Raw genomic sequence first — 12,917 nt, 5'->3', positions numbered from 1 at the left:
AAAATGAAACCAGTAAAAATAATAATTACTAGGAATTTAATTTTTAAAGTATTATTTATAAAGTATCTTCTTAAACTTTTTCAACTTATGTCCACTTTTTCCCAATAATTCTTTTATATAACCTTGATATTATGCCAAATCTTAATTATCTTAAAACACTAATGTTTAGGATTTTTTTGCAATCCCATTTTTAGTTATATACAGGGTCACAATTCACCGTTTAAGTTAAGGTTTATACAACATAATATTTTTACATAAAATAAATCCTCAGCTAGTTAGGCTATTCTGAGATCTTGTCATTTAAAGTGTGAAGCATTCTACAAAATTTAAAGAAAAGCACATAAGTCATACCAAATATATAAAATATTCTCTCTATATTTACATAAAGTATAGAAAAAGGGCTATGTCATTCAACAATTTCCAAATACTCTAAGAATATTTGTAGATTTTCTCTAAGACCTACTTGGTTTTCTATTCTGGTTCCAGCAATATGAATATTAAGTAATATTTAACTATTATAGTTAAAACCATGCTGATTATAGAACATTTAAAACATGCCTTACAATACATTCTTGTGTTAAGAATTACTAATTAGAGTCTATGAAGATAGCTTAGTGCCTTAGAGTACATTCCTCAAGTTTGATCCCTGATGACAAGTAGACTGAATATAGTTCCAACAGGTCTTATACCTATGACCTTTCATCACTGCAGGCTATTCCCAGTCATATAAGTTTCATGTAAGTTTTCAAATATGTCATTTGAAAACTATTACAAAATAAGCTATTATAAATTAATTTGTGTGTGTATGTATGTGTGTGTGCACGCAAATGTGAAAAATAGGATCAAACAAATTAAATGGCAAACTTTTGGTTTGGTCATGGCATACCTCAAGCATGAAAACTATGACAATAAAAGTATATCCTAAAATTTTTGATGGTTCCCTCATAGTTAAATTATTTCAGCAAATATTCAGTTAATAAAATGAATAAAATATTTGTACTTGGACTTTAATAAATATATTAAGAATATATAAAGAAACAAAAATATAAATGAAGCTCTGTTAGATCAACACATCCACAAAAGAAACCCAATTGCTTTCCATTTATCTCAGAAAAGATTAATTTTACTGATTTATTAAATATGTATTTCATCCAATGGAATTTTCTTCACCTGTTTGAAACTTCCCACATTTTCAGTTACTGTCATTTAACAGTCTTAAATCTTCCTTTATATATTTTGTCTGACTATCTTAGCTGTGGCCAGATAAAGAAAATTTAATTTATTCAAGTCCTCAATGTGGGGATTATATCCAGAGACAATAGAGATGAAGGAGGAACAAAAGGAACAGGAGGACCAGTCTACAGTACGAAGCTTGCCATGAAGAGTAAAGAAGGGTCTACTATGAACAGAACATGCACTGCACTTGTTTAGTAACAGTAGTGCAAACCACAATGTCACATAAGAGTGAGAGAGTGAAGGAGAGTGAGAGAGAAAGAGAGAAAGCGAAAGAGGAGGTAAAGAGATAAAGTTCTTGCTTTAGAAGCAGGTGACAGGGGAGGGTGGAGAGAGGTAATTGGGAATCAGGGAGGGTAAGAATAAAACTTGACATTGGTAGCAGAATGGTGAAGGTTGTTGTACATTGTATGACTGTAACTCAATCATGAACAACTTTATTTGTGAAAAAAATGTAGTATGAACAACCTTGTAACCATGGTGCTTAAATAAAAAAACATAAAATAAAGGGGTCGGAGACATAGCATGGAGGTGGGGCATTTGCTTTGCATGCAGAGGGATGATGGTTCAAATCCCAGCATCCCGTATGGTCCCCGGAGTTTGCCAAGAGTGATTTCTGAGCATAGAGCCAGGAGTAACCCCTGTGCGCTGCCGGGTGTAACCCCAAAACCAAAAAATAAAATAAAATAAAATAAAATAAAGCAGTGCTCATGTTTCAAGCATTCTAAGTTTGAATAAATAGTTCAATAAATATTAATATGTGACTTTTATGTTTAAATTACAAAAAATTCAGTTACATTTATGATGGATTACATTTTAATACTATGAATAGCACTTTGATATTTCAAGGTACTTCAATATAGAGAATAAAATTTCAAAAACTTTCTTTATATAAAAAGTCTACTTAAACAGTGTTTTTGGAAAGGTATCAAACTATTATAAACTCAACTGCATTATTTTTCTTTTATTGTGGCTAAAGAAAAACTAGAATCTGCATTGACAAGATATGAAAACAAGCCCAGTTCATCATTTTTCCAAAATATCTTTTGTACATCAAAACAAATGAAAAAATTCTGATTTATCATCTTTCTTCAAAACATTTAAAGTTTGATTTGTCTTAAATGATTAACATAAGTACATGTAAAAGGAGAATGAAGATTTATATTTGTGTACTTAAAAGGACCACTACAAATGTAGCCTTTAAATAACTTAAAAATTCTAGAATCAATTTCATATTCAATTAGTAGAATATGCTATTGTTGGTCTTTATTTAACAGATACAAGATTTTACATAATAAAAATTTACCAAAATCATTTAAATTAAGTAAGCTTATACTGTATTCTTATAATACCAATGAAACAGTGGCACATATGAAAAAGTGCCAAACGTGGTTTTTAACCTTTTTTTCTTCACAAAACCATAAAAAGCATAAAAGCTGGATTAACTGCCTCCTGAACCCACATTTCACCAGCCGAGAGTTCTCATCCCCAGCTGGCAAAACTGGCAAACCTTTATTTTTTGTTTAAATACCTGGTTGGCAGCCAGAAGAGAGAATACATAAAAGAGCTTTATTTTTGAAAAGTCAAGCAACTAAAAAATAAAACTGCATTGTTAAAAATTGAATCAAAACTGATAAAATATATTTTTATGTAGCTTTGCAAAATAAGTACTTCCCAAGTAAGTAGTTTCCAGTTTAAACACGTGTTTTAATTGATATATAATACTACAGAGAGAACCATGTGCTGAAACACTGTGCTGAATAAAGCTGATATAACATCTTATTGACATGTAAACTTAAGTCATGTTGAAAATACCCTAGTAGATTAAGTCAGCTTCTTAGTCAAGACTTTGATTATATGTTAAAATGAGAAATCTCTATTCAACTCCTATAGTTGGAAGATAAATACACACGAGATATAAACAATACTTTACATGTTAATATATATGAAACATTATCTCTAAAATGTAAACTAATTAAAACAATATTTTGAAGTACTATAATATTCTTGAAAGTAATCAAACCCAAATATTCTTTTACACTGTTTTTTGTAAAAACTTTTCTTTTTCAAAAAACATCTTTAATCAAAATTCAAGCATAAACATAACTATTAGTTCATTTTTTTATGGGGTTATTTGTGTCACACTTGCAGGTCACAGGCAAGGAAAGTGTCTTATTTCCTGTACTAGTTCTCTGGCCCACATTCTTTTTTAATAGATTGTTGGATTTAGAGGAAGAGAGACAGAAAGAATTCACTTGAGTGAGGGATACTAATAGGAGAATAGGAGAACACACAATAGGAGAATAACTAATTCCTGATATGAAACAAAGAGCAGGAGAACTGGTCTTAGTAGGAAGTTTGCCTTTGGGGATGTTGGGGAGGTTGAGTGGGGGGTGGAAGCCTAAGGCCAAGAAGGAACCACTAAGACAGTGAAGAAGTGCTCACTCTGGGCAAGGACAGGAAGCTGAAAGGAGGTAAAATGATATACAAGATATCTCATCAGAAACAGTATTGAAAACCTCAGTGTGTTAAAAGAAAAACAGTGACAGTAACAGAGGTAGGCTGGAGGGTGGAAAGGAAACTAAGGATCTGGGTGTGGGGGGGAGAGGACTCTGGTGAAGGACTGGTGTTGGAACTCAAATTGCCTGAAACTCAATCATGAATAACTGTAATTTTGTAATTTATGGTGATTCAATTAAAAAAATAAGAAAGATTGATGCATTACACTCAGCAGGGTGGTAAAATATGGGTATTTAGTGACAAGGACTGAAACAGGGATTGACAATCGTAAAGCATATGCTGTACTACTTGGGCCATACTACCTGCCTCCAAGTTACTCTTTAATACATGTAATTTCCTTCTATCTCTGATGATTCTTTTTTTACTTGGTTGTCAGAAAGACTGATCTAAGGGTATGGTAAACAGTAACATTGAAGTACAATAATATAATAAAGAATGTTTCAATTCCATAACAATGTAACCTATCATATAACTTAAAATAAATATGAACAAAACTTGTTCCTAACCAGAAGACTTATTTTGAAGAATAATATTCAAGAAAGTGTTTCTTTCTATAGAATCAATGTAATTGACATGCGAACTAAATTCTAGGCACAAATATTTATGTAGAAACTTAGTGCTCCTTTCTATTCCTTCTGCCCTCTGTAACTACTGAGGTATATTATTATGCAGCTACTCTGAACACAAATGCCCAGAAATTAAAAAGAAGGGCAGTAAAAGTATAAATACATTAAAAATGATGAAAGGACATGTCATATCATTACCAGAACATCAAGTTCTAAAAAAAAATAGATCTAACTTGAATTTTTCAACAGAGTCAGACATGGTTCTTCTTTCTGATAGAAGAAAGATAAGATTTAATTAACATTTAATAATATTTTAAAATAATCACCATGAATGGGAACTGCTACAAGTCAAAGATATAATTAAGTAAAAATAAATGAGAAAATATTAAACATTTGAATAATATTTTAAAACACTAACTAAAGAACCCAATGTAAATATTTGACTAACGGACACTTTCAAAAAACATTTCATTCTAATTAGTAATTAGAATTATTGGGAAGTTGAGGTTACATCTCTGTCAGCTTGCTCGCCAAGTCATATAATATACCCAAAGCCCAAATGATAAGGAAACTACATATGCCCTGCAGTGGCTTACTACTCAATCAATAATCTTGACAGAACAGATGGGGGAAAATTAAACATCTAAACAAACTGTCAGCACACCTATACTGTGAAAGTAAACTGCGAACTTTGATGAACCAATTACAGCTAATTCAAAAAATTTTTCCTAATAACTTTATATTTCAGGTAACTGATATGTGCATAGATGTTCTATATGTAAAAACATAAGTATTCTGATACTTTGTAGAAATTCTTTAAATATTCTTAACATAACATAAATTTTATAATCTAGTTTCTAAGTATTACAATTTCATACAATTTCAGAAAAGTGCATGTTTTATTCATTAGAATTACAAGTTCTCTATTCTCTTGACATTCATTTTACAAATACACACTTTATACCGGCTTATCAATTGCTCTAATACTTCTTTTTTGTTTGCCTGTTTTAATTTGGGCCAACTTGGTGATGCCGGGGGTTATTCCAGCTCTGCGCTCAGAAATTGCCTCTAGCAGGCTCTGGGGACTATATAGAATATTGGGATTGAGGGGCCGGAGAGATAGCATGGAGGTAAGGCATTTGCCTTTCATGCAGGAGGTCATCGGTTCGAATCCCGGCGTCCCATATGGTCCCCCGTGCCTGCCAGGAGCAATTTCTGAGCCTGGAGCCAGGAATAACCCCTGAGCACTGCCAGGTGTGACCCAAAAACCACAAAAAAAAAAAAAAAAAAAGAATATTGGGATTGAATCTGGGTCTGTCCCAGGTCAGCTGCATGGAAGGCAAATGCCCTACTGCTGTACTATTATTCTGGCCCCACGCTAATAATTCTTGAAAATGAATTTTAAATTCTATTCATTGTGAATTTATTGACATTTCCAAATACACCGAACTAAAAATTTACATCATGATTCAAAAAGCACTTATGGCTATAAAAGGCAACATTTACATGTTTATATTACATCTATTCCAAGATATATCTGTACTTTTTTTAATCCTAAAGGAATTGCAAGGAATTGAGTCTCTGAACCAATGTAAAAACTAACACTAAAATTAGTGTTTTTAATAATATGCAGTTTTTTCAGGTAATTAAACTTAAATTTTAGGTATGAGAAATCTATAATCATTTTAAGAACTGAAAATGTTATGACTATTGCCAAAAGATCATGTAATACTGAAAAGAACTTGAGGTGAAAAGGAGCTCCTACAGAAATTGGCAAAAGGAAACAGTACGAGCCTTGCATGTGGCTGATTCCAGTTTCATCCCCAGTATTGCAATATGGTTCCCTGAGCAATGCCAGGAGTACCCCTGAGCAAAGATCTAGGAGCCTTGGGTAAGTCCAGGGAACAGCCAAGTGAGAACCAAAAATAAAAACAAAACAAAACCAAAATAAGTGACAGACTATTAAGAAAGTAAAAGCCACTGCTTTAAAATATAGAAAGGCATTAGTATTGAACAAAAAAAAAAAAAACCCCACCCCTTTTTAGTTACAATTAAAATATCCAATTTGGAAATAAAATGGAATATTCTGTAATATTAATAGATAAAAGAATAGTTAGAAATAGTAAGAATACAGAAATAAAATGTCTTTAACATAAATTCTAACTGGAAAGCAGAAGTCATATTTAAATTAATTTCCACTAATACTGGTGAAAGATTTCTTCAGAATTATCAGGAAGAAGAAAGTTTTCAAGGATGCCATAGGAAAAGTTTATATATTTTTATTAATTATTAAAGTTCACAGATTTAGAATGGTTATTAGAGCAACTTTAATTTTACAGAGAGTGTAGAAACTTTAGATTTAGTTTCACAGACTATTACAAAACACTAGAATTTTGTTTGAGATAAAAATCAAAATATTACTGTGTGTTATTACTTTAATTTAAATATGTGAAAACATAAGTAACTATGAACTTTTAACTCTAAACCTTTATTTCACTTCAGAAGAAATGATAGACACCAAAAATATAATTTATATTCTTTGTTATATTTATTTATTTATTTATTTATTTATTTTTTTTTTTGGTTTTTTGGGCCACACCCAGTAACGCTCAGGGGTTACTCCTGGCTATGTGCTCAGAAGTTGCTCCTGGCTTGGGGGACCATATGGGACACCGGGGGATCGAACCGCGGTCCGTCCAAGGTTAGCGCAGGCAAGGCAGGCACCTTACCTTTAGCGCCACCGCCCGGCCCCTCTTTGTTATATTTAAAATATAAAATTCAGGTTAATGGAGTATAAAAACTCCATTTTAGACTCAGATTTTCCCCACCTCTACTATTTCATAAAGCAACTACATTTATCTTTTCCTATTATGAACTTAAAGCATTCCTAAGAAGGCAATTATTATCTTTTGCTTTAAATTTACATAGATTTTAATTTTTATCTGTAATATTACATATACTGCATCAAAACTGAGTAAATTTTGGCAACAAAATATTTTAGTCTCAGATATACTTGAAATGAATAGTACACAAAATATTAAATTATCTAAAGATAGTATATTTTGAACAAAAGTGATTAAAATTATAGTAAGCATTTCTAAAAATGAGGTTATAAAAACTAAGAATGCATGAAAATGTGTTGTTAGTCACCAAAATAACAGATTAGGTTTAAATCAAATTATATAGTTTTTTCTGAACAGCAACCACAACTAGATATTATATATTTTCCAACAAACAAATCATTTTGTACAATCTTTTGTTAGTTTTAAGTTGATTATCAAATAATCTTTATTTTTACACTATTATAGAAGTGCATTTCTCTAGGTTTCCAAAACCACCTTATTCAACCTTCCCCATCTGTCACCATCTGCTTCTTTTTAGCATGTACTTTTTGTGTGATCACATAAGCATGTGAAAAATAACTAACATTCAGATGATTATCTGCTGGTACATTTGAGGACTGGGCATAATAAAAGTGAACTGCCAAAACGTACTTAACACTTTTAATTTTGTTGGGTCTTGCATGTAGGCTACATTTGATTTTCAAACTGTTTTACAGTTGGAAAGTTGATCAGGTACTGCTAACTCAAGAGCAAAGCTGAGACTCTAAATAATTAGCACTGCATAAAATGGTTTAGATTTAATGAGAGCCAAAGCAAATACAATTTAACAATAAGATTTTTATATGTGATTTCTAATTCCTCTTATAATTTCTAGGTGTGAAAATATAGTATATGCTGTGAAAATATCCCTTCAAAATATCTATGGTAAAGTAGGCCAATTTATTTATTTTTAATATAAAAAAGTGCAGAAGATATTCACTTAAACCTAATGTATTTTTAGAGATTTGACACCCTAAATGCATAGTTTATATGCTTGTTTTAACTGAGTTTCTGCAATATCTTAAAAAAAAACCAGATTTATTCTCTATTAATAGTAAATAACCACACCTATTCAAAGAGAAATGGTAACAGATACTTTAAAATATATTCTTTAAAAAATAGCATTTTCTACTTCAGTCTTACATTTTCTGATAGCTTGCTGGAAGACTTTAAAAACATCAAATCAGCTGAGTTTCATATATAGAACAGCTAATTAGTTTTCAACTGATACCTAACACTTTTATAAAACTATTATCAGTACTCCATTTACCTTTAAAGGAAACACTTTTACTAAATTAAATCAGTTTAAAAAGTAATAAAAATGATCACTGTTAGATACAGAATAAGTTGCCATAAGATCTTTTCATAACATATAAACAAGTCTTCCTCAAAAAAATACTGATAGTGAGTCGGTCACAAAAGAGTCTGTACTTAAGATTGTGTAAAGATCTGACAACTACAACTATTTCACCACAAAAAATATGGCATATAGAAATGTCAATGTGAGAAACGCCACCTGAAGCAGAGGGAAGAGGCTAGTTTCAGCTCTGCAGTTTTTCTCTAAATCTAGGTATGCCTGTTTCGTTACCTCAAAATTGACTTTCCCTTATACATGAGAACAATCTTTTTTGGGGCCACACACAGTGACACTCAGGGGTTACTCCAGGCTCTGCACTCAGAAATTGCTCCTGGCTTAGGGGACCATATGGGATGCAGGGGGATCGAACTGCGCAAGGCAAACACCCTAGTAAAGCTTGTGCCTCTGCCCAGGCCCTACATGAGAACAAATTTAAACTACAATCTATTAGTCTATCTGCATATCTTCCCGCTTTCATTTACGAATACTGATCCTCCTAGCAGGCTCATGCACAATTCCTTTTCTTTGACTTCATGGTATATTAACTCCAAAAATGAAGCTATTTGAGGACAAAAAGCATTAGTTATAATCTTTGTGCTTTCAGCACCTACCAATAATGCAAGGTACCGCATAAATATACTCAATGCTTATTTTTATTGACTAAATAATCTTTAGTGAAATGCTCATTCAGTGAAAAAGAGTTGAAATATTAACTTTGGTTCTGAAAAGATTAAGCACAATTTAAGTCATCTCAAATTTAAAAAACACAAGATTTTACACACATATTTGAAATTAAGAATTGAAATTGTAGAAGTACATTGTTTCAAGATTTATCAATCTCAGGTAGGAAGTATGATTATCACCCTATAAAGATATTAACATTACTTTTTTCTTTTAGATATTAACATTTCATTTTTGGGAGACACACTTGGCTGTGCTGAGGTATCACTCCTCCTGGAGGGCTTGGGCAACCTTCAAGGGTGTCAGAGTTAGAGCCTGGGTTGACTATGTGCAAGGTGTCTACTCTATGTACTACTGCTCAGGGCCAAAATGTATTAATATTTTAATTAAAAATCATTATATATCAGTCATAGGTATATAAGCTGGTTTTATTTTTTTAAGTTAATTTTTGGACCTCACTCAGTGGCACTCAGGTATAAACTGCTTTTAAAGATCAGACTTGTGCAATAAAAAATAGGTATACAAAAATGTTTTCTTGTTTATCTTTAAATAAAAATGGTAGATAATTCTTGTGAATTGTAAACTTCCTATTTAGAAATAATTGGCCTCTTCTTGAAACAAATTCTGGGGTTTGTTCTTTAATGGATGCCATTTACATATGAAACAATATCTTTATTTCTTAGGAGATCATCTGCTTCTAAAATGAGATGTATTTATCTTCTTCAGATATAATTTCCCCTAATTGTGACAAACTAATTCTGTTATTCTAAAAACGGGATATCATCATCCATGGCAAATATATAGCAAGGGTAATTAAGCACCAGAGAGAAACAAAGATTTTGTTTTATATTACATTCATAAAAACAATACTAGTCTAGAAAATATGATCTTTTACTTGAGTAAACAAGGAACACTTTATTTCTAAAATTTTTACCTAATTCAGTTACAAAAATGGAGAATTTTAACTTGCAGTTTTTGTAACAGAGAAAGTGAAAATTTTGGCAATCCTTACCAAATGATAGCTGCAACTGTGCTAAAGTCAAAATAACTTATTTACAGTAACTTGAAAGTCTAAAATATAAATGTAATCTCAGCTGTAAAGAATTATTATAGTAATAAACTAGTATGAGTTATGAGAGTCAAGAATGCTAGTAACATTCTCAGTGTACTTCTTTTTCCTAATTTCTTTGTCTTCTCTTGTTGAGAATATGAAACATTTTTTTTCAATGTGACTGTATTATATTTACCTCCCATTGCAGTGCTTAGGAGGTCCAGGGGCCCTCCAAAAGATTCTCTGTCAAGTGGGGTTTAAGGTTGCATGATGCTCAGTCTGGGGTAGTGGTGGCGATGGTACAGGGGGTAGGGGTAATGTGTGCATGTGTGTGTGTGTGCACACGTGTGTGTGTGTGTGTGTGTTGAGGATAATGGAAGGATGGCTCAGGTGGTGTGTGTGTGTGTGTGTGTGTGTGTCTTGAGAGTAATGGAAGGTAGCACAAGGGTGCACCTGGCAACCTTAGATCCAACCAGAGTTATCCACAGGCAAGGCATGTGGTTTTACTTACACAACCAGCTTAGGAACCACTCCTGGCAGTGATAGGATGGGGATAGAAGGAAAGGCACATAGCTGCTGTCAACTAAAAAGAGATTGTTGGTCACATGCCAAGTAAGTTTCTTAACTACTATCCTCAATCCAGCCCCAAACTGTCTCTTCCTGGTACTCATTTATCAAATGGCACCATGTTATTTGCTTTTAACAGCTCTCCCCACCAGAAGTTCCTCAAAAGTATTTTATATCTTCTTTACAAATAATACTATACAGAAAATCACCAAAAACAGAACAGATGTATAATAAATGTTTGTTGAATAAAAGATTAGTAAATCACAGTGGAACCCTCTGTATAGGGAGATAAGTGATTGAGACTTATTTGACATTACTCTCAAAATGAACCTACTGCCATTTTATTATGTTCAATATGATGTCATATTATAAAACATGAGAACAAAATAAATTTTATTCATTTTGAAATATAGGTAAAAGTGCTTATATTACATTTTAAAAATCTCTTTGAAAAAATTTTTCCCATAAATAAAACTATATACCTCTGGTGCTAGATATTCTGGTGTACCACAGAATGTCTTCATGGTTGCTGCATCTGTAATTCCTTCTTTGCAAAGTCCAAAATCAGTAATTTTTATATGGCCATCTTTATCAAGCATCAGATTTTCCAACTGTGTATGAAAGAATGACATAATTTATTAAATACTTTCTTCAAATATAGAAAAGACCTGTTTTGAAAAATTAATCACAGAGAAATATTCTGGGAAGTGAAGATAAAGGTTGGTAGAACTTTCATTACTTGAAAGCCAGAAGTTTCTAACGTTTACAAATATAGGGGCTGAGGAATAGCACAGGAGTAGAGCATTTGCCTTACATGCAGCTGACCCAGGACAGACTTAGATTTGATTCCCCAAGTTTCAACTGATACCTCAAGCCAGGAGTGATTTCTGAGTGCATAGCCAGGAGTAACCCAAATGTCAATGGGTGTGGCGCCCATATCAAAAACAAAAAGACAAAACAAATATAGAAAAATTTGTTTAATCAAATACTTCACAATGATAAACTGATGTAAGTAAGTCATTATTGTATAAATTCTGAGGACTATAGCCTATTTAATTCTTCAAAGAGCACCCTCTATCTCTCCTTTCCTTCCTCCCTCTTTCCCTTCCATTCACTCATAGAAATCCTTTTCTGGTAGTTGCTATAAATCAATCTAAATATAACCTTGTATAATTTTTTGTAATGAAGAAATAACTTATTTTTATTTTTATTTATATTTTTATAAATATACCATACTTTCCAGCATATAAGATTACTGGGCATATAAAACAACCTCCTACTTTTCCTGTTAGGATTTGGGCTATATTTGCTGTATAAGACTACCTCTCTTTAACACACACCAAAAAGAGAAAAAGAGTAGAACCCTCAAAGGTTAACAGTATATGTTTAATAAAGCTAGAATTTGGAGTACCAACAATCATTTTACATTTGTCATTTGTAGTGAGTGACTGTGAGTTTTTAATTGTGATCTACATTGAGAGCAGGGAGAGGGGGGCTCCTCCAAGTGCAGCTGTCTGGGGTGCAGTGATTAATAGGACAGTTAGAGAAAGACAGAGCAACTCCTCTGTGTCCATAAAAAGTGAGCAAAGGACTGGGCACCGGAAAGCGGCATACCGGGTGGCTGGATGAGATGTGATGCTCGGTAACGCAGCTCCTCTATGTGGCAGCTGGATGGGATGCGGCAGGAAGAGGGGGGCAGATCACTTTTCCCCGAAGCTGGAGTAAGTCTTAGCATGCCGTATATTGGCATATAAGACGACCCTAAACTTTTAAGTTTTTCATGGGTTAAAAAGTTGACTTATATCCCAGAAACTATGGTATTTGTTTAAGCACCATGATTACAAACATGTTTATAATCAACCCCTTCACCAATGTAATCTTCTCACCACCAATGCCTTCCATCTCCCTCCTCCCTGACTGCCTTCCTGTATTCTATTTCTCTCATTCACTACCACTGTCAATGATAGTTGTTAGTGTAGTTAAGAAATAACACTTTTAGGGACCGGAGTGGTAGCACAAATGGTAGGGCATTTGCCTTGCCTACAATAACCTAGGACAGA

General features: G+C 32.8%; 1 protein-coding gene across 3 annotated transcripts in view; it reads right to left on the bottom strand.

Moving 5' to 3' along the window:
• The window catches only part of AKT3 (AKT serine/threonine kinase 3), a 344,608-nt gene that overhangs the window by 76,438 nt on the left and 255,253 nt on the right, over positions 1-12,917 (bottom strand). For all 3 annotated transcript variants that reach the window (XM_049776508.1, XM_049776506.1, XM_049776507.1), the window contains one exon: positions 11,340-11,468. In XM_049776508.1, the coding sequence (XP_049632465.1) occupies positions 11,340-11,468 (129 nt within the window). The remainder of the gene's footprint in view (positions 1-11,339; positions 11,469-12,917) is intronic.

The sequence above is a fragment of the Suncus etruscus genome, chromosome 7 (assembly GCF_024139225.1).
Source record: "Suncus etruscus isolate mSunEtr1 chromosome 7, mSunEtr1.pri.cur, whole genome shotgun sequence".
Classification (NCBI taxonomy): Eukaryota; Metazoa; Chordata; class Mammalia; order Eulipotyphla; family Soricidae; genus Suncus; species Suncus etruscus.
This window is presented reverse-complemented; position numbering and strand designations above follow the sequence as displayed.